This window comes from Sciurus vulgaris (assembly GCF_902686455.1).
Source record: "Sciurus vulgaris genome assembly, chromosome: 5".
NCBI classification, from domain to species: domain Eukaryota; kingdom Metazoa; phylum Chordata; class Mammalia; order Rodentia; family Sciuridae; genus Sciurus; species Sciurus vulgaris.
This window is the reverse complement of record NC_136465.1, coordinates 54,559,016-54,586,406: the sequence shown is the minus strand read 5'-3', so window position 1 is coordinate 54,586,406 and position 27,391 is coordinate 54,559,016. Positions and strand designations below refer to the sequence as shown.

The 27,391-nt window shown below is 32.9% G+C and overlaps 1 protein-coding gene across 1 annotated transcript in view; it reads left to right on the top strand.

Moving 5' to 3' along the window:
- Positions 1–27,391, top strand: part of ADAM9 (ADAM metallopeptidase domain 9) — a 96,088-nt gene that overhangs the window by 65,560 nt on the left and 3,137 nt on the right. The window contains exons 17-20 of the mRNA XM_079142166.1: positions 11,667–11,747; positions 12,010–12,115; positions 21,684–21,825; positions 23,241–23,328. Coding sequence (XP_078998292.1) covers positions 11,667–11,747; positions 12,010–12,115; positions 21,684–21,825; positions 23,241–23,328 — 417 coding nt within the window. The remainder of the gene's footprint in view (positions 1–11,666; positions 11,748–12,009; positions 12,116–21,683; positions 21,826–23,240; positions 23,329–27,391) is intronic.

The window sequence follows — 27,391 nt, the reverse complement described above, 5'->3', positions numbered from 1 at the left end:
TGAACCCAGTATCTCACACGAGCTAGGCAAGCACTCTACCACTGAGCCACAATCTCAGCCCCAGGAAAAGTTTTTATTACCTCTTATTCAATTATGTTATAAGTGTTTTAAATTCTCATCCCATAGTCAAGGTTAGCAGTTATGACTTTAAAGCTTTCAATGGCGATTCCCTTTTCTTTTACTCTTTCTTGATTATTGGTGATGCTGAATTTTTTTCATCTATATAAACTTATTTATATTTTTATGATTTGCCTGCTGATATTCTTCAACTATTTGAAAATTGACTTTCTTATTAACTTGGAAGAAATTTAACATATGTAAAATGTAATGATATATACATCTACCCCCCTCCCCCCCAGTTTACTGCTAGCTGCTTCTTTTTGTTTTAGAACTTTTTGCCATGTTTACATTTTTATTTACTGATCTATTATTATTATTTTCCTTTGTGGTTTCTGACTTTATTTACCTATTTTAATATTTTGATAGACTTTTCTCAGTATATTGTAAGATTGCTATTTTCTTGTTTCTAAACTTTTTTGTTATTTTAATACTTATCTCTTTAATTCATAGAACATTTTTGTGTATGTGTGATCTGAGGTTGACATGCCTTCTTTTTCCTTTTTTCATTTATTCACTGAGAAATTAATGCTATATTCTGAGTTCCAAGGTTATTTTTTTTTCAGAATGGTTTAACGTTTACCTTAACAACCTTAATTCTAATCTCTTTCTCTCTCTTTTTCTTTCTTTACTTCCTTTTTTTCTTTCTTTCATTATTTTTTAAAAAAGTTATTTTTATTTTTACAGATTGCATTTTGATTCATTGTACACAAATGGGGTACAACTTTTTGTTTCTCTGGTTGTACACGATGTAGATTCACACCATTCATGTAATCATATGTGTGCTTAGGGTAATGATGTCTGTATCATTCCATTATCTTTCCTTCCTCTTTGATTCTAATCTCTTTTTTAAATTTGAAATGCTGTTTGAATTACTTATTACATTTTTATGTACATTTTGGTTCAATTTCTGTTTTTCTCATCATGTCCTTTGGTTTGTCTGAATACTCATGTGTCCAGGCTGCCTTGTTTTACTTTGGGTAGTTTTATAAGAATTTTTAATATTTAATAGTACAGTTGCTCCTCATTCTTTTTTCATGCTTTTCTTGGCTATTTTCATTTATTTATCATTTCAGATGAACTTGAGATCATTTTATCAAGGTGCAAAAAATAAAAAAAGGTGCTTTGGAATTTTGGTTGGGATGACATTAAATTTATGCATTTATTATGGGGAAAAGTGGCATCTTTACATTATTGAGTCTCCCATAGAAGAACATGGTATGTCTCTCATTTTTGAGGGTCTTCCTTTAAAGGTTTAGTCATAAAGATCCATTAAAATTTTTTGATTAGTTTTATTACTAAATATTTGATGTTTTTATTTCCACTAGGACTAGGCCCCCTTCTTCCCATTGCTTTTCTAATTTATTGGATTTTCTAATCAGTTTTGACTTTTAAGAAAAGTTATTTTGTTTATATTTTTGACTGGTTATTATTGCTATTCTAAGAAACATTCACTTGTATATATTTATTTTGTTACCAGCCATGTACTTGGTGTAAGGTATTTTTCTTGTTGATTACATTAGCATTTTCTAGATTAAACAGTAATCATCTATAAATAAAAAAAGCTGTTTCCTTTCAGATACTTACAGTTTGAATTATTTTTCTCATTTAACTGTAATGATAGAATTTTTAGATAATTTTAAATAATAATGATGATGGTGTACTATTTATCTTGCCTCAAACTTGATTGAAAATGTATCTAACCTTCCAAGATTATATGTGACTTTGGCTGTTGCCTTGAGGTAGATACTATTTATTATTTAAATGAAGTATCTTTTTAGTTCTAATTAAAAAGAATAAAAAAATAAGAATGGATTTAAAATTTTATGGGTTTTTTGGTAACTATTGAAATAATCAGGGTTTTCCTTTGTTCTGTTGATGAATGCTGGATTATATCAATAAATTCCCTAACATTACTTTTACATTATATATGAAATATATAATATCTAAAATTTATTTAATTTAATTTATGTAGTTTTTATTTTGTATTTTATATTACAATCTTTAGTGTTTTATAATCTTTTTGTATTATATTATAGTCTGTTTATATTATAATCTGTTATCAGATTATATTATAATATAAACAGACTATAATATAATGTACTTTTGGACTTTCAAAGGTGGATTATGTGATTATATGATTTCTAAAAAATATATAAAATTTTACTCTGGGTTCATAGAGAGTACACTGAAATCTCACAAAAACTCAGCTAAGATGAAATTAAAGCACAAAAGGAAATTTATTATTCCAACCACAGGATCAAATAAGAAGCTTTGGGATCCAGAATCTCATATAACATTCCTCTGGGTCTTCCCATATCTTCCATGCTTCTGGCTTGACTTTATTTCCTTGTGTATGCATACACCTTACCCTGGTAGCAGGGAAAGACAAATCTCACATCTTCCCAGCACCCTCAGAATAGGTAGAATTGTTGTTCTTCCAACAAGAAATCCAGGGATCCTAGAAAAGGGCCACAAGGCACAGCTTGAAGGTCAAATTGTGATGGGGGAAGGAGTCAGGCTGTGTGAACCTAGAACCTGAGACATGTGCTCAATGACTGTGTAGCCTCTGCTTAGAAGGGAGCCGATGACAACATCTCTATCAATTAGAGAAATGCAAATTAAAACTACACGGAGATTCCATCTCACTCTAGTCAGAATGGCAATTATCAAGAATACAAGTAACAATAAGTGTTGGCAAGGATGTGGGGAAAAGGCTACATTATTGGTGGGTCTGCATATTGGTGCAACCATTATGGAAAGCAGTTTGGAGATTCCTCAGAAAACTTGGAATGGAACCACCATTTGACCTACTTATACTTAGCATATACCCAAAGAACTTAAAATCAGCTTACTACTATGGTGTAGCCATATCAATGTTTATAGTAGCTTAATTCACAAAAGCCAAGCTGTAGAAACAACCTAGGTGCCCTTGAACAGATAAATGGATAAAGAAAATGTGTATATATACACAATTTCATAGGAATGTTCTTTTATTGAGGGAGACCAGCTTTTTAGTTCTATTCAGGTCTTCAGCTGATTAGATGAGGCCCATCCAAGTATGTAGAGCTGCTTTTTAAAAAATATTTTTATTAGTTGTTGATGGGCCTTTATTTTATTTATTTATACATGGTGCTAAGAATCAAACTCAGTCCTCACACATGCTAGGCAAGTGCTCGCTCCACCACTGAGCCACAACCCTAGCCCAGGTAGAGATGTTTTACTCAATCTTTTGATTTAAATGTTGAATTTGTCCAAAGTCCCTTGCAAAAACATGCAGAATGATGTTTGACTGAATATCTGGAAACCTTATGACCTATTCAAATTGACACATTAGCTTAATCAGTTATTATAGATAAAATTGAGTAAAAAATATGAATTAGAAGAAAATCTGCAAAAGATGGTAGATTGCAATATTAATTTATCTTCTCTGTTAAGACTGCCCAAAAGATAAATAAATAAATGGGAATAAACTTCAAAGCAGGAAATATAAGAGATCTCATTAGTAAGTAAAGATTTCAAGAACATTTGAAAAACTCAGAGGATGGAGAATATTTCAACAGTAGGGAAACATACAACTTAAAATGCAAACAGAGGATGTGCACAAAAACACTGCCTTTTAGCTTGACTGAACTGACAGATTTATGATTTGGAATTCCTGGTTATAGCTGAGTGGGATGAAGCTTAGAAATGATGATGGGAGTATTTTTAGTTTACATCGGGAGAGGCTGGCTCCTCAGCCTACTTCTCATTTCTTGTCAGTGAAGCATCAATAGCTAGTTGCCTATTTTAGGAAGGACATCAGAAGATAATATTTTTGTTGTCCTCCTATGAGATGCCTGTCTCCATGTCCTTTCCATAGTACACAGTTCTCTTTTATTATGCACCTGTAATTGACTCTAGATGGATTGTCACATGAAGTTGGACAATTCTTGCACAAAAATTTAGAGACAGAAAATGTGAAAGCAAAGGTGAAAATCTGAGAAGATCAATTAAGAATTTTAAATTCAATTAATTTAAATCTCTAATTTAGAGATAAAGAACACAGGTAAAATGGAAAATTGTGAAATTCCAGAGTACTGGTGAAGAATAATCCTAATAACATCCAGAGACAAACAAAAACAAATAAAAAATAGGTCGCAGGTAAAGAAAGGAGCTTAGAACTGAGTTCTGGAAGACAGGGGAGCAATACTTTCATATATTTGAAAGGTTCTCAACTTAGAATTTTGTACACAGCTAAATTACTAATCATGTTAGAGGACATAATTAAAACATTCCACACATTTCAATACTCAGAACATTTACCTTTGATTCATCCTTTCTTAGGCACTCTTCTGAAGTAATGTTTCAGAGCAAATGAGAAAGTAAAACAGGGAGAGAAAAAATTATAATCCAGGAAATTGAAGACTATTAAAGAGAAATGTCAAAATATAGCAGTTGTGTACAAGGCAATCAATTCAGTTTGGAGTAAGATCACCCTGTAGGGAGGTTTCTAGAGAGGGAATTTTAAAAAGAAAGTGATATGGTAGCTTGTTTGAGGGGAAGATACTGGGATTATAACAAAGGGCAATTGTTGAGAAGAAGGCAGGCTTTACTTGTATCAAAAATAAAAGCTGTATGAAGAGTGAAATATAGTACTTAGCTTTGAAATCTACAGTGTTTCTGCTTAAATATTGGTAAGGAATACTAACTTCCCACTTTTCATAATTCCTTGTGGTAGAACTTCCATGCAAATAACATTTCTGACCTCAGTCTAATACTCCTCTCCTCCAAGGGAGGCAAAGTGGTTGATGAGTTCAGAAGACACTGGGCACAGGTAGCTCAGGAACACTTCTATCCACTTTCAGAGCTGCCTGCCTGCAGAGGGTACATTTGGTCTGTTCTCTTAATCATATAGTTCACTTAGCAAGGCAGACTGTTTCTGTTGGGGACAAGCTGTGACTGGGCAGGTAAGTTGGATTCTGGGTGCTGTACTAGGAAACCCATTCTTGCTGGGTACTTAAGTCATGTTAAATGCTATGTTGGCAGAAAGATGATCCTTTAATCGCCTGTTGTTAGCCTCCTCTGTTTTCTCTCACCTGGTTCTGAACTTACTCAGTGACTCAGTTATATCTCAGTGTTAATGATGTGAATATTATACCATAGTTACTTTGAGAAAGTAGAGGAGGAGCATTGTGTAAGGAAGCTGAATTCTTATTTATCATAAAAGACATTAGTTGATGATGTCTAAAGTAGACAAATCAAGAAAAAGCATCTTAATTTAAGATAGGGAAGTAATTATCACAAGAAATAGCAGTTGCCTCTGGACTTTTGATTGACAAGATTACGTAAGAGAGGGTTGGGGAGTTGTTTTTGTCATAAACCCTCCAGCACTATTTTATTTTTAAACATACATATATATTTATATATTTTAATAGTATACACATATACACTTATTTATATTTTAATAGTAAGTAAAAAACCAAAGACAACTGGTACTGCATTCTTTAGAAGTGATGTTGCAAACATTGTGTCAACTTTGTTAACAATAGTATAGCAAAGTGCTGGTTACCTGGTTTGAAAATCATAACCAAAAAAGCATGCCTTTTACTTTGCCCCAAATGTTAGCATGAGAGAAGGCAAAATTTTTGTGAAAATATGCTAACTCTTGGCTTTGGAAATTGAGCCTATTTTTATGACTTTTAAAGACATCAGGCACTTGCTTGGGTTTAGATGAGACACAGTGAGTTAATGGGTTGACTCTATGTTCATTTTTTGATGAATATTCTGAATGCATTAGAAAAGAGTGTATTATTGCTTATAACATGTAGTGTTTGATGATTATATCCACATCTATCACATTCTTATTTATTGTTCTTAATGTGTTACAGATTTAGAGAAAAACATGCCAAAGTCTCTCAGTAACTTCCTGCTTTCATTTTCTTTTATTTTTTAATTTATTTTTTATTTATTTATTTATTTATTTATTTATTGTAAACAAATGGGATACATTTGTTTCTCTGTTTGTACATGGCGTAAAGGCATACCATTTGTGTAATCATAAATTTACATACAGTAATGTTGTTTGATTCATTCTGTTATTTTTTCCCCTTCCCCCCACCCCTCCCACCCCTCTTTACCCTCTATACAGTACTTTCTTCCTCCATACTTGCCCCCCTCCCTAACCCTAACTCTAACCCTAACATTAACCCTTCCCTCCCCACCATTATGTGTCATCCTCCACTTATTAGCGATATCATTCGTCCTTTGGCTTTTTGAGATTGGCTTATCTCACTTAGCATGATATTCTCCAATTTCATCTTTTAATTTATTTTTATTGTAAACAAATGGGCATGTTGTTTCTCTGTTTGTACGTGAAGTAAAGGCATACCATTTGTGTAATCATACATTTACATAGGGTAATAGTGTTTGATTCATTCTGTTATTTTTTCCTCCCACCCCTCTTTTCCCTCTATACAGTACCTCCTTCCTCCATTCTTGCCCCCCTCCCACCCCTTATGTGTCATCATCTGCTTATCAGCGAGATCATTTGTCCTTTGGTTTTTTTGAGATTGGCTAATCTCACTTAGCATGATAGTCTCCAATTTCATCCATTTGCCTGTAAATGCCATAATTTTATTATTCTGGCTGAGTAATATTCCATTGTATATATATATACACCACAGTTTCTTTATCCACTCATCAATTGAAGGGCATCTAGGTTGGTTCCACAATCTGGCTATTGTGAATTGAGCTGCTATGAACATTGATGTGGCTGCATTACTGTAGTATGCTGCTTTTAAGTCCTTTGGGAATAGGCCAAGGAGTGGGATAGCTGGGTCAAATGGTGGTTCCATTCCAAACTTTCTGAGGAATCTCCACACTACTTTCCAGAGTGGCTGCACTAATTTGCAACCCCACCAGCAATGTATGAGTGTACCTTTTTCCCCACATCTTCCCCAACACCTATTGTTGCTTGTATTCTTGATAATCGCCATTCTAATTGGGGTGAGATAGAATCTTAGGGTAGTTTTGATTTGCATTTCTCTTATTACTACAGATGTTGAACATTTTTTTCATATATCTGTTGATTGCTTGTAGATCTTCTGTGAAGTGTCTATTAATTTCCTTAGCCCATTTGTTGATTGGATTATTTGTGTTCTTTGTGTAGAGTTTTTTGAGTTCTTTATATATTCTAGAAATTAGTTCTCTATCTGAAGTATGAGTGGCAAAGATATTCTCCCACTCTGTAGCTTCTCTCTTCCCCTTGCTGATAGTTTCCTTTGCTGAGAGAAAGCTTTTTAGTTTGAATCTATTCCAGTTATTGGTTCTTGCTTTTATTTCTTGTGCTATGGGAGTCCTGTTAAGGAAGTCTGATCCTAAGTCGACATGTTGAAGATTTGGACCTACTTTTTCTTAAGTAAGATGAAGGGTCTCTGGTCTGATTCCAAGGTCCTTGATCCATTGTGAGTTGATTTTTGAGCAGGGTGAGAGTTAGGGGTTTAGTTTCATTCTGCTGCATATGGATTTCCAGTTTTCCCTGCACCATTTGTTGAAGAGGCTATCTTTTCTCCATTGCATATTTTTGGTACCTTTGTCTAGTATGAGAAAATTGTATTTATTTGGGTTTGTGTCTGTGTCCTCTATTTTGTACCATTGATCTACCTGTATATTTTGGTGCCAATACCATGCCGTTTTTGTTACTATTGCTTTGTAGTATAGTTGAAGTTCTGGTATTGTGATACCATCTGCTTCACTCTTCCTGGTAAGGATTGCTTTAGCTATTCTGGGTTTCTTATTCTTCCAGATGAATTTCATGATTGCTTGCTCTATTTCTGTAAGGTACATCATTGGGATTTTAATTGGAATTGCATTGAATCTGTATAGCACTTTTGGTAGTATGGCCATTTTGACAATATTAATTCTGCCTATCCAAGAACATGGGAGATCTTTCCATCTTCTGAGGTTTTCTTTAATTTCTTTCTTTAGTGTTCTGTAGTTCTTGTTGTAGAGGTCTTTCACCTCTTTTGTTATATTGATTTCCAAGTATTTTATTTTATTTTTCGAGGCTTTTGTGAATGGGGTAGTTTTCCTAACTTCTCTTTCTGAGGATTCATCACTGAAGTATAAAAATGCATTAGACATATGAGCATTGATCTTATATCCTGCTACTTTTCTGAGTTCACTTATGAGTTCTAAAAGTTTTCTGGTGGAATTCCCTGGTTCCTCTAAATATATAATCATGTCATCAGCAAATAGGGATAGTTTGAGTTCTTCTTTTCCTATTTGTATCCCTTTAATTTCTTTGGTTTGTCTAATTGCTCTGGCTAGAGTTTCAAGGACAATGTTGAATAGAAAAAATTGACAAAATAAATAGTTGGTTCTTTGAAAAAATAAACAAAATTGATAAACCCTTAGCCGCACTGACAAAGAGAAGGTGAAGAAAACTCAAATTACTAAAATTTGAAATGAACAAGGAAATATCACAACAGACACGAGTGAAATACAAAACATAATTAGAAGCTATTTTGAAAATCTATACTCCAACAAAATAGAAGAATCTCGAAGACATCAACAGCTTTCTAGAGACATATGAATTACTTAAACTGAACCAGGAGGATACACAATTTAAAAGGATCAATTTCAAGTAATGAAATAGAAGAGGTCATCGAAAGCCTACCAACAAAGAAAAGTCCGGGACCAGATGGGTTCTCAGCCGAGTTCTACAAAACCTTTAAAGAAGAGCTCATTCCAATATTCCTCAAAGTATTCCATGAATGTAATTCACTATATCAACAGACTTAAAGTCAAGAATCACATGATAGATGCAGAAAAAGCATTTGATGAACAGCATCCCTTCATGCTCATTTTCTCTTATAGTTGCAGATTTTTTATACTGGGAGTACTAACTTTTATTAATTTATAATGCTTCTTTGTTCTATTTTAATGTTTTTGTCTTAAAATTTACTTTGATTGATAATTTTACTACATTTTATGTTTGTTTGTCTAATAGATTTTTTTCCCAGCCCTTTTCAGTGACATTTTGCTTAAAGTATGTGAATAGCATATAACTAGATTTTATTCTATGCCCCAATCTAAATTCTTTTTTCCTTTGGTAAACATTAAAAATTGGAACATCACATTTTCATTATTAAAAAATTTAAAAATATTGTATAAAACAAAAAACAAAGGCACCCTGCCAATGCCCCACTTGTTTCCCCCTTTCAAACTCGTTTTCTAGGGTAATCACTATGAATGCTATGTTGTTTATCTGTGCAGTCCTCACCTTCTCTGGGCATTTAGAAATATTTATACTCTCTACCACTCCCCCCACACACTTTCAAAAAAGCAGAAATAGATTAGACTTTAAATAATATTCTGAAATGTGTTTACTCAGTGGTACAGGGTAGAGGCCTTTCATGTCATTATAGGAAAACCTACTTTATTACATTATATATATAGCAATCATTTAATGTATTATGGAAATTTATATTGTTTACAGTTTAGTGCTAAATATCTTTCTGCATTTAATCTAATATTTTGTGAATACTTCTGTTGGATAGATTCCTAGTAATTTTTTTTAGATTAACCATTATGTACATTTAAAATTTTGATAGAGAGTGCCAATTTACTTTTCAGTGAGGCAGCAATAATCTACCTTCCACCAATTGTATGTGAGGGTGTCTTTTATTTTTCCCTATATTCTTGCCAAAATTAGTATTCTAAAATCTTTGCATTCTGAAAATTGTATTTCCCCACTTGAACATTTTTTCATGTCTTTATTAAGTACATGTATTTCTTTTTCCTGGGAAGTTCATATGTCTTCTTTTTTTGGGGGGTTGTCTCATATATAAAGAGTATGAGCTGTTAGTTATATCTGTTGTAAATGTGATCTGTAATTTGTTGTTTGCTTTTTACCATAAATGTATATAAAAATATAGTCTGCATCTCCTATTCCAAGTGGTTTATCAGTGTATCCTTTCCAGTTTGGTTCCACGTGCTTTACACGGTGAATACTGCCCATCAGAAGAACATCCATTTCTATGGAGAACTTTTGTAATTTTTCTGTTCCTTAAAGTAAATTTAGAAGTTATTAGCACATTTCCTCCTATTTTTATGATCTTATTTAATGTTTCAGCTATGCACTGTAAATCAATTTTGGAAAGGAAACTCTCCTTTAATTGCAATAGGGAAACTATTGGTAAATATCTGCTCTAAAAGATTTATGGATGCATGAAAAAAGTATTTTTTAAAATGTTTATTCAAGAATATTAGGTGGCTAGAGGGCAGATGAAGTATGAGTTTGTTTTGTAGAATCTTCTGTCCTTTTTGGACTTTTAAACACAAATATATTTTCTATTTAAAATTGACTGAGATTATTGGAGGAAATGTATTTCTCTAAGTACAGTTATGTTCAAGCCTGTGTATTTTTTATAATTGTAAAGGTAACTATTGATATTTCCCTGTATCAAAGTGTTTGTTCTCAAATTGTTCTTATTTCATTAGTGTAGTTAAACAATTCTGATCTTGTGTAGTTGGTTACCTAATAAAATTTTAAAATAGTTCCCAAAAGTTTTTAAAAAAATATTTTCTTATTTGGAAAGATTTTCTTGCTATACTATTTAGTGGGAAAAAAAAGTAAAAAATTGAACGTATTTTATGATAAATCAAATAAAAAATTTCATTGATTAAAAAAAAGATTGATCTTTTTTTCTAACCTCACAAAAGAGTAGCTTTCACATAGATGTTGATTTTCTAGAAGGAGGAAATTTCTAGTAAGTTTTTAATTGACTCCTGTAGACCTTTAATATTTTTGTGACTAATACTTTTAAATCTCTTTCAGTATTTAGGACTACCTTCTGTTTCATACATCATTTCATGACCCAGAATTTCCAGAGCCATATAAGATAATAATGGTTCGTTTTCAATAGTACTTTTCATAGAAATGCTTCTATTATTTCATCATTAATCATGATGTTGGAAGATAGGTTTTATTTTACCAACAAAGTATTATTTTATTTTTATTTTTGAGAAAAATTAAAATGTTGAAATGCTTTAAATTTTATCAGCTGCCATTTTGATATCTGTTATAATAACAACAATTTCTAGGAGGTATTATAGTAATAGATTTCCCAGATATTGAGTCTGTCCTATAGTTCTGGGATCAACTCCATTTTTTTTTTTTTTCAATTTTTGGGTTTGAACTCAGAGCCTTGTGAGTGCTAGGCAAGCACTCTACCACTGAGCTACACCCCCAGCCCTGGTCATTTTTGATTTGAAAAAAAAAATCCATTTGTGAATATTTTGCCTGGCACATTTATGTTCATAGATTAAAGTTTTCTCTCTCTCTTTTGGCCTTTATATCATCTTTGTGTTTTTTGATCATTAATTCTGTCAATTAGTTAAATTTTTCTAATTCTTCAAAAATATAACAATACTGGAATTAACGATTCCTTGACAATTTGAAAAGAATTCGTTAATGCAATAATTTACACCCAGATTTTATTCTGGGTACTTCTTTACTAATGTTTTCAGTTTTCCTTTACTTAGTTCTTTATTTTCCCCTTCAGATCTGTAGGAACTTCCAGTGTGTAAATGCTTCTGTTCTGAATTATGATTGTGATGTTCAGGAAAAGTGTCATGGACACGGGGTAAGTAATGCTCTCTCAATTGATGTGTTTATGAAAGTAGTGCTGACAATGAGAATTTACTATAAGAATGAGATGAGAATTCCCAAGATTTCTTGATTTTAAGATGAGGATAAATTTGTTGATACTGATGAACTCTTCATTCTTAAAAAGAGTGTTTATGAGTGTGTATGAATTTAGTCCTCTCTCTTGGTTTCCATTCTAGAGTTGATGATACAGAGCAACATTCACAATTAACAAAAGTGGTATTTTGATTGTTTTGAAGGTATGTAATAGCAATAAGAATTGTCACTGTGAAAATGGCTGGGCTCCCCCAAATTGTGAGACTAGAGGATACGGAGGAAGTGTGGACAGTGGACCTACATACAATGGCAAGTAATATTGAAGAAATTAGTGCAATCTCCCAGGGGCCTGACTCATGAATTGGGTATCGTTGTAACTTTCCCTCACTTCCCATATCATTGGTACATTAAATTGTGTTGATTTTGCCCCCCTAAATTCTTTGCATAGGCTTCCAGGTTTTTTGTTTGTGTTTTTCTTCTCTATTTCTTCCAATTTCTTGCCTGAACTTACAGAATAGCCTCTTCAAAGATTACCTGTTTACCACCTTGCACCCTATGATGTGTGATCCATACTACATTATGGAGTTTTAGTGTTTTCCTTTAAGAATTCAGTTTTGATTATGCACTATCTTGCTTAAAATTCAGTGCTTCTGTGTTGATATCAGAATGAAGTCCACAGATCCTTAATATGATTTATCCCTGCATGATATGCCCCTAGCTTACCTTTCCAATCTCATTTTACCATGCTCAAAGACAAACTGATTTCTTTGACTCCCCTAATAAGTTACTACTTTCTTTTACCTCTGAGCCTTCAAATCATTTTATTTTCACATTGTTGGAACTTGGCTAATGGCTGCTCAGATTCAGTTTATACCTTATTCCTTGATGGAATTTTTCCCTAACTGCTTATATCTGAATTAATCTGTTTCTTCTCTTTGCTCTTCTAATACTAAATTTAGCATGATCATATACTATATTTCTACTTATTTTTCTACTTATTTTTATTTCCTGATGAACTATGAGATCCTTGTTTATAGTATCTTCCTAATGAAAACATGTACTCTCTTTCTTTTTGGTAAATATTTGGTGGAATGTCTGGCTCTATAGTAGGTATATACCTAACTTTTTATTTTTATAACTTTGTTTTAATTATTTATTTATTTATTCACTCATTTTTATGTGGTGCTGAGGATTAAACCCAATGCCTCACATGTGCTAGGCAGGCACTGTACCACTGAGCTACAACCCCAGCCCTACTTAACTTTCTAAGAAATTGCCAAAATATTTCTAAGAGTGGTTTTAATAGTCCTTCTTTGTCCATGATTTTAAATTCCATGGTTTCAGTTACTCATGGTCAACTATAATCTGAAAAATCATCATGGTTTAATGATCCAGGGTCACCTGGAGCAGAAAGGTCCCCTTCTGACATTGTCAGAAGGTCAATAGAAGTCTAATACTACATTATAATACCTATGTCATTCACTTCACTTGATCTTAGTACATGGGCATTTTATTATTCATATAATCACAAGAAGAGAGGCAAGTATACTACAATAAGATATTTTGAGACAGAGCCAAAAAAAAACCCATATGCACATAATTATATTACAATATATTGTTATAGTTTTTCTATTTATTACTTATAACCTCTTAGTGTACCTGGTTTATAAATTAAACATTATCATATGTATGTATATATAGGAAAAAGCATAGTGTATGATTCAGGTGTTCACTGGGAGTCTAGGAACATACCCCTGTACATAAGGAAGGACTACTGTATACCATATTACATTCTCACTAGTAGTATGTGAGGGTTCCAGTTTTTCTACATTTTCTTTAACATTTGATATGATCAATCTATTTAATTTTAACCATTCTAGAAGATACATAATGGTAGTTTATTAGAGTTTTAATTTGCATTTCTCTAATTACTAATTATGTTGAGCATCTTTTTCTTATTAGAAAAGATTAAATTTTATTAATTACCATATGAAGCAATGGTATATTGTAAATAAATTGATAGCAAATGTAATGCCAGCAGATAAATATGATTCCTCATCAACAACATGCTATTGTGATTCTTTTGATTAATTACTCTGATAATTGTTCCCTCTAATTGTAAGAAGACGACTAATTACTCATCAGTCATGCTACACAGCTGTGGCCATTCAGTAGAACACATTCCTTTCCTCCAATACAAACCCCAGTCCCTTAAGATCTTGGCCTCCTCTTTAGTCAGTTGGTAGGGCATTCCTGATCTACATCCCACAGTAGTTCACTGTGAAGACCAGACTGTGTGGAACACAGTAGGCAGGATGATTGACATCATGATTTTATGTCATGCTCAGTCTCTTCCAAATACTCTTTAGCACAGACAATATTAAATATTAAAAGACAGTGTCCTCATTCTCCAGAAATATGGATAGCAATTATCTTCATTTTATGAACTAATATCTTTTTCCCCATGGATTCCTTTCTGGACACTACCATAAGAGGGTTGTAAGGAAGACTTAAAGCTCAAAAAGAGCAAGATGGTCTGTGCAACAAATCTCAAAAAAATACAATCTTTTATAACTCAAATATAATTGAACATTTTCAAGTGTTCTTTTACCTTTGACTTAATGCTGTGTGTTTTAACATTTAGACTTCAAATTTGGATGTCATATGCAAGACCAAAAGTTAACCTTGGAGAATTAGAGACTTATTTGTTCTTCCTATGAATTTTCTGATCTGGAGTCTAGTGTGAGAGAATTGGTTAAATAATTTACCACATCATTACATGCCTAAGAGTTCTTTCCAGTATGGGTTCTTTGGTGAATTTTGAGGACACGCCTTTGAAGAATGACCTATCTAGGGTCACAATGTCTGTCTGGTTTCTCTGCAGAATAAATCCTGTTATGACAATAAAAATCACAAATGTTTGTCAGAATGACTTAGTATATTCATTACATTTGGAAGGTTGCTTTTCTGTTGAAATACTCTGTCCACTGGTTTTGAGACTTGGATAAAAAACTTATCATATACATGAACTTTAAATGGCTTCCTCCAAGATGTCTCTTTTGAGGCCCACTCCACTTTGAGATCTGGAAAACTCTGTCATATCTACTATGCTTTTAGTTTTCGCTTTTTAGTATAGATTCTATAGGTGTTGATTATTGTTTGAACTCATAATGCGGGTTTGCCACCTTTAGTGTTCTCTCTCCAGGACATATTATTGAAGGTTGTGCAAGATGTGAATCGTGCCAGAAAACCTTGGCACATTCATGACATTTCTATGGTTTCTCTCTAGTATCAATCATCTGATATCTACTGAGGCAGAAGTGCTGAAGACAGGATTTGCCAGTTATTACATTTTTATAAGATTTCTCTCCAGAGTATCTTACCTGATAGGTACTGAGGTCTGAGTATATACTAAAATATTTACCATTCTAGGTACATTTGTGAGTTTTTTCTCCAGCATGAATCCTGTGGCAAATCCTAATATCAGACTTTCACCTTAAGGCCTAGTTACATCCAATGCATTGATATGATTCCTCTTCATTAGGGACTAACTCAAGGTTACCTGAGACTCTGCACATCTAGTAAACATAGAAAGTATTTCTCCAGTGTGAGCTCTCTAATGGTCTCACATGCCTTGAATGTTGAGTGCGATTTGCCTAATTCATTTGGTGACTTTTTCTCCATGATGAAATCTCCAAAAATGTGCATAGTAATTGTCACTGAAGACCTTGCCATATCCTCTCCAGTATGGATTACATGATCAGATTGGCCTGAATGCACACTAAAGACTCTGCCACACTTACATTTAGGTGTGCAAGGTGCCAGTTTTGCCTTAATATCTTAATATATTCATTGCACTTTTAGAAAACTTTTTGCTGTACTGGAAACTGAACCTAGGGCCTCAAACATGCTAAGCAAGTGCTCAACCACTGAACCTCATCCCTAGTACTTTATTTATTTTGCAACAGAGTCACACCAAGTTGCCTAGGGTAGTTTTGAACTTGTTATCTTCCTAATTTTTTTTTTTACCTAGCTGGCATTACAAGTGAGCACCACTGCTCCTGGCCACATTCATACAATTCTAAGGTTTCTCTCTAGTATGAATTCTTCAATGATGTGCCAAGAATGAATTTAGACTGCAGACTGCTATATTCATTATATTTCTAAGTTTTCTCCCTGGTATGAATTCTTTGACGAGATGCAAGGTATGAATTTTGACTAAAGACATTCTGCATTTATTACATTTGTAAGTTTCTCTCCAGAATGAATCCTGAAGTGTGCAAGGTGTGAGTTGTGACTAAACACTTAGCTACCTTTATTAAATTTGTAAGGTTCCTTCCCAGTCTTAATTATCAAATGCTCTGCAAGGTATGAATTGTGACTGAAGGCCTTATGACATTTATTACATGTCCGGTTTCTCTCCAGTTTGAATTTTCCAGTTTTGTGCAAGGTGTGAAATATTACTGAAGACCTTGCGACAGTCATTGCATTTGTAAGATTTTTTTTCTCCAACATGAATTATCAGATGTTGTACAAGATATTGTGACAGATAACTTTGCCATATTCATTACATTTGAAAGGTTTCTCTCCAGTTTGACTTCTGTGAGGTTCAATTTTATATTCAGAATATGCCACATGTATTACAAATAAATCACTTTCTCTAATGTAAATTATCTTATACATAGGGAAGTGTGAGTCTTGATTAAAGGATTTGCTACCTTCTTTACATTTGTAAGGTTTTGGAGTAATGTGTGTTTCTTGTACCACTATGAATGATAAAGCATTATTACATAGTAATTTTTATATATATGAGGAATGTCTGACACTGGAAGGAATTCTTTGGTGGGTTGAAAGTGAGGAAACATTGTTGATAGACTCACATTAATTTCATTTGTAAAGTTCCCATCATTTTTAGATAGCTTCAGTTCAGGCAAATGGGACTTAACATTAATCCATGCAAATTTTTGATATGCTTCTTTCCTACATTTCTTCTACCATGCTCATCTTTCTGCCAGTGAGATTTTCTGTTTGGGTCCAACAAAATTCTGTGTAATATCTTTTATCATCTCTCCAGTGCCACTCAATGTTACATATTTTTCTGAATTTCTCTGAAGCACAATTCTTCAATGATGTCTCCATTGTCAGTGTTTGGAATATATCTCCCACATTGCTCTTCTCTTTTGGTGGAAGTTTTTTTTTGTGTGTGAAAACACATTAAGGAGTGATATCTGTGTTCACATATTTGGTACGTTCCCATTCAGTTGATTTTCTTATTTCCACTTGGCCATCCATGGTCCAGGACTTCTTCTCTTGCTCCTCAGGAGTAAGTCATCTTCATCCGGAGAGACCAGGTTCCTGTAGTTCTCCCACATCACATCCCAAAGCCCTTGGAGCAGGATTCAGACATTTTCATTCCTCCTCAGAAAATTTGATGGCCACATCTCTGAATTTTAACAGACTAGTCTATGCTTTGGCCATCTCTCTGATAGGCTTGGGTTCTGTAGAGAGCAGATTTGAGAATCTTTTCATGTTTTTTTTTGGCCATACACATATCTTCTTCAGTGATGTATCTGTTTTTTTTTTTTCCCAAACTTGAATTAGGTTGTTTGTCTTCTTGAGTTTTGGGGGTTCTTTATATATTATGGATACAGGTCCTCTCTCAAATGTGTGTCTTTTTCTCCCAGTCTATTAATTTTGGGCCTACTTAGTTGTTCTTTCTGGCATCTTAAGGTGAAACATGAAGTCATTGATTTGAGATTTTTCTTTTTCTAATATAGGCATTGCAGAGCTATCAATTTTCCTCCAAATAATCCTTTTTCATCCCACAAATTTTGATATGTTGTACAGTTCAAAATCACCTCTAATGTTTTTATTTGACTTACAAGTTATTTAGAAATGTTTTATGTATTTTTTTGAAGTGTCTGGGGATTTAAATTAATATAGCCACTCCAGATTCCTTTCTGTTAGTCAGCATGGGAAATCTTTTTCCATCCTTTTATTTTTAGTTCTGTTTATGTTATAGGCAGCATATAATTGAGTCATCCCTTTTTAATCCAGTCTGCTAATCACTGCCATTTGAGTTGTTTTGACAATTGGTATTTAATTGGATTACTGATACCTGTGAGTTTAAATTTACCATCTTGATTTTTTTTTTTTTTTTAAGTAGTAGTATCTCTTGTAGTGATATTGTGCCACTTCAGTATATTTTCATTTCTCTGTTCCTGGCTTTTGTACTATTGTTGTCATGTATTTTTACTTGTACATATTTTATAGACCCTACAATTCAATGCTACTACTTTTGTTTTCAATAGTAGATTACTTTTAAATAGATTTAATAATAGAAAAGATCTTTTGTTTGCCCATATGGTTACCATTTATGGTGCTTTTCATTTCTTTATGTAAATTTGGATTTCCATCTGATATCATTTAATTTCTGTTTGGAGGACTTCTTTTTATATTTCTTGTAGTGTAGATTTACCAGAGATAAATACTTTTCACCTTTCATAGGTCTGAAAAGGATCTTTTTTTCCCCCCTTTCTTAAATGATAATGTAACTGGGTAAAGGATTGTAGAGTGACAGCATCTCCCTTCCTTATACTTAGGAATAAAAATAGCCCTACATTGTCTCCTGACTTGCATTGCTTTTCCTGAGAAATCTGCTGTCATCCTTTTTTTTGTATGTGTGTAATTCCTTCTGTGTGTAATGTGTTCCCTGCCCACCCCAGTTGGTTGTAGGATTTTCTCTTTATCTTTGGTTTTTAGTTGTTTATTATAACTATGTTTTGGAATTTGTTGAGGTCTTAGAGTTTTCTTGAAACTTGGAAAAGTTTTTTTTTTTTTTTTGTGGTACTGGGGATCGAACTCAGGACCTTGTGATTGCGAGGCAAGCACTCTACCAGCTGAGCTATCTCCCCAGCCCTGGAAAAGTTTTGATAGTTATTTTTTCTTTTTTCTTTTTTTTCCTGTCTTCCTCTTTCTCTCCTCTCCTTAAGGGATTCCACTTTCATGTATATTTGCTCCTTGGAGTTCTTTCACATATCATTGATCTGCTGTTGATTTTTTTTTTTTTTATTACTCTCTATTCTCTAGTTTTGATTAATTTCTTTTGGTATTCTTCAAGTTCACTCTTCTTCTGTAAGGTTTAATTTGGATTAATTCTCTCTGGTCTATTTCTTAGGTATTGTAACTTTTATTGCTGAAAGTTTCATTTTTTTTTGTATACTCATGATTCTGGACATGTTTAATCTTTAGCTTTCTGAACAATTGGAATAAAGTTATCATTTTAATAATTTCTAATGTCCTTATCTATTAATTTTATCATATATAATGTTTCTCAGATACTTTTGATTGATTTTCCCCTTCAGTTTGCATCATATTTTCCTGCATCTTTGCATGCCTTGTAATATTTTAGTGGATTCCAGAAATTGAGAATTTGTCTTGTGGAGTGGACATTTTGAATTTCTACTGATGAACTTTGTTTGCTCAAGTTACTTGGACATAGTTCAATCCATCTCAGTCTTACTTTTAAGCTCAGTTAGTTAAGAACTGAGTAGCATTTAGTCTAGGGCTGATTTTGTCCCATTACCAAGGCAAAAAAACCTTTAGTTTATTCTCCTAGTTTATTGCCACATTAATTAGGAGGTTTTCTGATGTGAATTATAGATACAAGCACTCTTCCAGGTCCTGTATGAACTATGGTTATTGAACCCACCAATCCTTTCATGTGGTTCTCTTCTCCACTTTCAGGTAGCTTCTTACATGCATATTTGATCAGTAGTCCACTACATATTTGAGAGAGACCTTCTGCAGGTCTTTCAAGTTCTCTCTCTATGGCTTGTTTCCCTCTGGTGTGTTGCCCCAGTGGACTCCATCTACCTCGGCCTTGCCAGAGCACCAACTCTGTGTCTTCCTCAGTGGCCTTGGTTTGGGCTCCCATAACCTCATTATGCTCATTAACTTTCTCTAGGCAGTAAACTGGGACAGTTTTAAATTTTACTTTTTTCTGTCTTTTAGGAATCATTTTTCTTCATTTCCTGATATCTAATGTCTTGAAAACTCTTGTTTCATGTATTTTGTCTTGTTGTTTAGCTGTTTAGTTTGGTTGAAAAATCTAGTCCCTGGTTGTATCTTGGCTAGACATGGAGGTCAGAATTGTGGATTTTAATGGATATATTCCATTGAGTGGATGTTCCATAACTTATTGTTACTGTTTTTAAATATTTGACATTTAGATTGTTTCTAAGTTTTTGATATGCACTGTTAACATTTGGTATACATCTTAAGACATATGCATTTTTCCAGTTGAAGGACAAGTTGCCAGCAATGGAATTATTTGTTTGAAGGATATAATCCTTTTTATGGTTCGTAATAAAAATCAAATGAGCAATACCTCTGTGTAGACACATGAGCAGTGTGAAAGTATTAATATCAACATAATCTTGCCAATGTTGGATGCCTTAATTTAAATTTTCCTATAATAAGTGCAAATTATTGTATATCAAGCTTGCTTTGATTTTTCATATTTTGATTTTGAATTGGAACACTTATTGTTACACATGGTTTTATGCACTATTTAACAGAAATTTCTTTTTTTTCTTTTTCTTTTTTTTTTTTTTTTGCGGTGCTGGGGATCAAACCCAGGGCTTTGTGCTTACAAGGCAAGCACTCTACAGACTGAGCTATCTCCCCAGCCCAAAATTTCTTATACAAACAGAATTATGAGGAAAATTTTAGAGCTTACCATTTCTTTTCATATCTGCTATATTGTTTCTTCAAAGAACACAGAATAGATAAAACTAATGTTAACTAGTGAATTTTTAAAAGATGTAATGAAATTTAAAATCTAGAAGCCATAAAAAAGTAAGATTGATAAATTCAACAATACAAAAAAAATAATAAACTTCTACATGGAGAACAGTCTACTATCATAGACAAATGATAAAATGGGGAAAATATCTAACTTATATCACAGATAAAGCTAATCTCTCTAACATATAAAGAAGTTTTAGAAACTGAGAATACCAAAAATCCAATAGAAAAATAGTCAAAGGACTGAGCTTATAAAAAATGTGGAAATGTGTGCTCCAGCATAAAAAACGTGCTTCATTGATAGTATTAAAAAGAGAAATGTAATTTAAAATTACATAAGATAGAATTTTTATCTACTAGGTTGGCAGAAATCTAAAATTTTGGCTGAGGGTGAATGTATGAGGAATTTTTATATGTTGTTTGTAGAGGACAATTTGACAATTCCTAAAAAAAAAAAAAAAAAAAAAAAAAAGGATGAGTTATTTGCCCTTTGATATAGCTATTCTGCTCTTGGGAAATTATTTTGTAATTATTACCTGTGTTCATATAATATGACATGTGTACAAGGTTATTCATTGTAGCATTTTTTTCTTCAATAATGAAATATTAGAAAAATCAAAGTATCTCTCAGTAGGGTACTGGATAAATAAACTATAGAACATCCTCACAATGGAGTTTTGTATGGCAACACAGAAAGTGAGGAGGCCCTATCTGTGTGATTTAGAAAGATATGTAGATTAGTGGGTGGGAAATGATGTGCTAAAGTGTTTATGTTACCTCTTGTGTAAAACGGGTTGACCATAAAAACATTGTATTCATGCTTATATTTGCATGAAGCACTACCATAAGATTAAATAAGAAACTATTACAAGTAGTTATATATTTGGCAAAAATGAAGTGAACAGGATAAGTGAGAAAAACTCAGTGTACACAACTTAGGAAAGATAGTCAAAGGACTGACTGAATAATGTAAAAGGTAATGTACAACATTTATAATCACCTAATATGTTCTGGATAGGTGAGTTAACATCCAGCTTAATGGCCATTAATTTAAATCTCATCTCTCTAGGAAAGAATACTGCATTGAGGGATGGACTTCTCGTGTTCTTCTTCTTAGTTGTTCCACTTATTGCCCTTGCCACTTTTCTCTTCATCAAGAGAGATGAATTACGGAAAACCTACTTCAGAAAGAAGAGATCACAAACATATGAGTACTTAGATCTTTTTCTTTTTAATCTTATTAAATAATTTAATTATTGATGATGGTCATATCATACAGATTTGCAATCCTTTAAAAATAGGGTTCTCCAATTTCTTTCCATTCTTTTGAAGTGATTGGTGATTAGCCACTTCTTTTAATGGGTAAGGGAAAAGATTATGGGGACCAGCCTGTATGCTACTAAAAATGACTATTAGTGTTAATTTCATCTAACATTGATTTTTGATAGTGGGGTAAGTAGAATTTGGGCTGTAATATCTCACTTGGGTCTTCTAATTAGAGATTAAAATATGAGATGAAGATAAGACATGTAAATATTGAAAAATGTTCTGTGTCTTTATTTTATATGTTAATTCTCATATAGAAAGAATTCTTCAATTCTCAGTTTTGGAAATAGATTTTAAGAAATAGATTTTGGTAGAAAAAGTTAAGGTTGTCATAGTTGAAATACCTAGCATTTCTAGTCTGTAGGTTAGACTCTTATAAACCTCTCTTAATTATCACTTTTTTTAAATATGTTGGCAACAGAATGTAGCATATATTAGCATGAACCTTGTAATCAGGTCTGAATTCAGGTTCCAAGTTAGTTATTAGTGAGAAATATGAGCTGAAACTATAAATGAAGCTCTTTGAGTCTTGGTTTACTTCTTATAAAATGGAAATCATAATAATATTACCTATCTTTGATGCAAGGATTAAATGAGGAAATAACAAAACTCATATAAGCTCATTGAGATTACTTAATAACTAAATGTGATGGGTGTGATAATGATTTCCAAATATTCATAGCTAGCTTTGCTCACCTTTGCTTCATGGCCCTATTTCTCACTTAGTGCATAATATTTTCCCAGAGTGTCCTGACATTAAATTTAATTTTTAATGTATTCTATTTTTATCTTCCTATCACACTTCCTACTGACCATTCTATGCAGATCATCCCCCAGTCTGCATTTTGCTTTTTGTTCAACAACTACAGGTATCTCCCCTACATCTCTACTTAGCTAAATACTGTCACCTTAATATGTCTAACACCTCCTATCTTTCCAGCCAATCTATTTGCTGCTCCTGGACTTCTAATTTTTAGAGTGACTATTTTAAATGTTACCTATGCAGTTTAAGAATATGCTTTATTCTTCTCTGATTTTAGGAAGATTTGAGGGAAAAAAGTTGGGGATTACTGGCCTAATTGACCAAATTTCATAGACGTTTTTATTTAAAACTGTGGTTCCTAATATGTAAGAATTAATCATATGGAAACTTCTAAAAGTCATAAAGACATCAACTCTCTTCGTGATCATCATCACCATCACTAACAACATTATTATTCTGTACCAGGGAAAAATAAAAGATATATTGATGTGTAATGTTAATATTTTGATTTAACTCAAAAGCAATCATGTTTTTCAGATCAGATGGTAAAAATCAAGCAAGTGTTTCTAGACAGCCAGTGAGTGCTCCTCGCCATGTTTCTCCAGTGACGACTCCTAGAGAAGTTGTAAGTTTAAAATGAAAAATTCTTTTTCTTTACTATGTTTAAAAAATAGGCTGGAGATAGATAGTGCTCAGTGGTAGAGCACTTTGCTTAATGTATATGAGACTCTGGGGTCAAACTCTATTACTACAAAAAAAGGTTATATACATGTAAACATAGGTACTTAAGAATTTGGGAGTACCCTACGTGATCCCTGAATTAAAGGAATACCAGCAGAGTCCCTGCCTTGAAACCAAGTTTGAAAAATTGGGAAATTACCTGAGACCCATGCTCTCAATGTTTTTTTTTTTGTTTGTTGTTGTTGTTGTTTCCCTGTATTCTGCCTTTTTATTTTCAATACCTGACTTCTCTAGAGTGTGTTACCAAAGATGTGGTGCTGAACTCCTGGGTAGACCTAATTGTCTTAGCAATAGGACCCATGATCACTGTTCCTGCATGTATTACAGAGTATTGAAATAAAGATATACTTTTACTCATATGCTTATGTCCCTAAGCAATATATATAATATATATGTTATTTACATGTATTATACGTAATATTTAATCTGCTTTTAAACTTTTTAGCATGTTTTGATATTTTACCAACAGTGTACAAAGATTCCCTTTTTTAAACATATTCGGTGCACTTGTTATCTTTAGTCTTTTTGATAAAGCATTCTTACTGGGGTGATGTGATATTTCATTGTGATATGTGATGTGTGCATTTCTGTGATGATTAACAATGTTGGACATTTATTCATACACCCATTGGCCCTTTGTATATTTTTGTTTTAGAAATGTCTTTGGGCCTGTTGCCCCTATTTTAATTTTTTTTTTTTTTTTTTTTTTTGCCACTGAGCTTTTTGAGTTCCTTGCAAATTCTAAATATCATCCCCTTATCAGAAATAGGGTTTGAAAATATTTTCTTCCATTCCATAGGTTGTCTCTTCACTCTGTTGATTGTTTCCTTAGCTCTGCAGAAGCCTTTTCATTTGATGTAATCCATTTGTCTGTTTTTGACTTTTGTTTCCTGTACTTTGAGGGTCTTGCCTCCCGAATCTTTGCCTATCCAATTTTCTGAAGCATTTTCCAAATATTTTATCCAGTAGTCATAGTTTAGTTCTTATATTTAAGTCTTTAATTCATTTTGAGTTAAATTTTGAGTGTGGTGAGAAATAGGAATTTAGTTTTATTCTTTTGCATGTAGACATTCAGCTTCATGTAAGCAGCTATTTTTTCTTGGAACTTTGAAGAGAGATTACCTTTTATATTCTATTGCAATTTAGAAGTTATCTCTTATTCTAATTATTGCTCTAGGTAATTTCTTTTCCATGTTCTTTTTCTTCTGTATCCTTAGAATACAAGTTGTGGCCTTTTAAAAACTCTTTAGTGGCACGTTTCACTATTGTGTACAACTATGATACACTAATAAAAACATTAAAATAAGAATGCCTTTCAAGGCAGAGAACTGTAGGCCACCTGTGTGTTTACTGAAATACTGTGCAGCAATTAAAAAGAATTGGCCAGGAGGAAAAAAAAAATACTCCTTCATAGATAGGTAGAGTTCCTGAATCTTAGGATTTACTTTCCAACAATTCTAGAAAATTCTTAACAATTACTTCTTTAAATGTTGTCTCTGTCTCATTATCTTATTAACTTTTGCCATAATTCCTATTAGATGCGTGTTGAGACTTTTCACTGTTTTCCAAGTTTCTTAACTTCTTCGATATTTCCAGTCTTTTTGTGTACTCCATTCTGCTTATGTTAGACCTACCTTTCATTCACTAAATCTCTCCTAAACTACACCAAATCTGTTATTGAACCTTTTTGTTGAATGTTTAACTAATTTTATAGTGTATTTCATTCCCAATAATTTTCTTTATTTCAAATCTTTCTGCTTATTTGTAATAGTTTCTTACAGCATCGCATATTTAATGCTTTTATTTCTGTACACATGTAAAAGACCCACTTTATGTGCTTTATCTGATCATTTTAATATGTACAATTTTGGTTAGCTCTGTGGTTTTTATTCCTGCTGACTTTTGGTTTCTTAGTGTACTTTGTGAAAATGATTATAAACTCATTCTTTGGAACCTTGCATATGGAAATTATTTGAGTACTGAGTTACAGTAGGTTCCTTACAGAGTAAGAATGAATGCTCTGTAGGAACCTTATATATATTCCTTGGCCGGATGCCTGGGGCATGGTCAACCTTTAATGTCCAACATATTTTTTTCATGGTGTTTTGGGGCCACACAACTTCTATGAACTCTGCCCCCAAGTTCCTGTTATGATGACTGTGGGTAGAATTTCTCCACAAAGGCTATTTTATTTTCCTTTTCTCAGTACCAAGGCTAGTATCCCATTGTAGCAAGGCCTGTATCCCCACTGACCTTTCTTGAGGCAGGTGTTCCCTTTTCCAGTTAACTCTGTGGGCCTATCACTCTTCAGATGCCAGATTTTATATATGGTGTTATAATAAGGCAAAACTTAGGCCCTTTGTTTTGCCTCTTGTGTCTGTGTGTTACCTGAAAATGCAGACAGTGGACTTCCAAAGAAGACATCCACAGGAACGCCACTCCATACTTTGAACTCTTTCATACTTTCTTGTTGTTTTTGGCCTTTATGCTGTTTTTTTACTTCCCATTAACTCAGCCAAACATTTTAAAATACCTTTTTAATATTTTGGTTGGCAATTTAGATGCTCCATACTGGGAGGTTTTCTCTGGATATTTGGTGCATTCTTTACAAATAATCAGTACATACCCCATTTTTTTAACAACAGCATGCTATTCCAACTTACAGATTTACTATAAATTTAAAACAGATTATTTCCTATCTTAACAGAAAAGAAGTGGCATCAGGCATCCTTGTACGTAGACCTTTGCATAAGTATAAAAGTATATGTCAGATAAATTCCCAAAAGTGGAATTTAAGAAATTTATCAACATTATTTAATTGACAAATCATAATTATATACATTTATAGGGTACAATGTGATATATTAATTTATATAAATAATGAGGAATTTTAAATTAAGCTATTTAAAATACTTAACACCTTTATTACTTATAATTTTTAGCTTTTTAAATCTATTTTTAATTGACAAATAATTATATATATTTCTGGGATACAATGTGATGTTTTGGTCTATGGATACATTGTAGAAAGATTCTGTTGAGCTAATTAACGGATCTGTCAGCAAATTATCATTGCAAGAAGTGGAGTTTAACTATCCTGCAAAGTTCTGTGCCCATGGTTTGGTAGAAAGAGATAGAGACATTTTCTTGACTCTCTTTTCCAGTTCTAGAGTACATGTAAACTGAATGTGAGGAAAATACAGCATGTGATAGGCCACCTGTCCTGTGGCAGGACTTGACAGTGAGTGCTCAAGGTTTTCTCCAGCACTGAACATGACCTGACACTCACAGAGCTATAGGAGTTAACGGTTGATAGTAGAGAAAATCCTGATCAAGACTCATCAGTGATGAGTAATTCCATCTGAGGTTCCTTTTTCCCAGAGTAATGTTATATGTGAAAAATATTTTTGCTTTTACTTTCTTATTTGGGGATGAATTATATAATCCCACTTTATTGTAAAATTTCATTTCATCTTGTCAAGGAAGAATATTATGAATTCCAAAGTGAAGGATTGTAGATCAGTGGTATTTACAGTACCAGTTGGGTACTGTATAGATTTGACAAGGACTTTGAGAAGATTTTATTTAAAATGTATTGACATAATAGTTCACTTGAACCAAGATAATTGTATTTTGGTATTTTTTAATTAAAAAAAAAAGTAAAGCCTTAAAAAAAGGCTTTTTTTACCTCAGTGGTAAAGATATGTTGAATAAGCAAAATATTTTGTTTATTTATTTTTTTGTGGTGCTAGGGGTCCAACCCAGAGCTTTTCACATGCTAGACAAGCGCTTTACCAATGAACTTCATTCCCAATCCATTAAAGCAAACTATTTTTAAATGTCAGCATTATAAGTAGTCTGTTAATTTAAGTATACTAATTACTTTTACAAAAAAAAAAAAAACCCCGAATTATACATAAGATATATCGATGATTGCATTGTGGTAA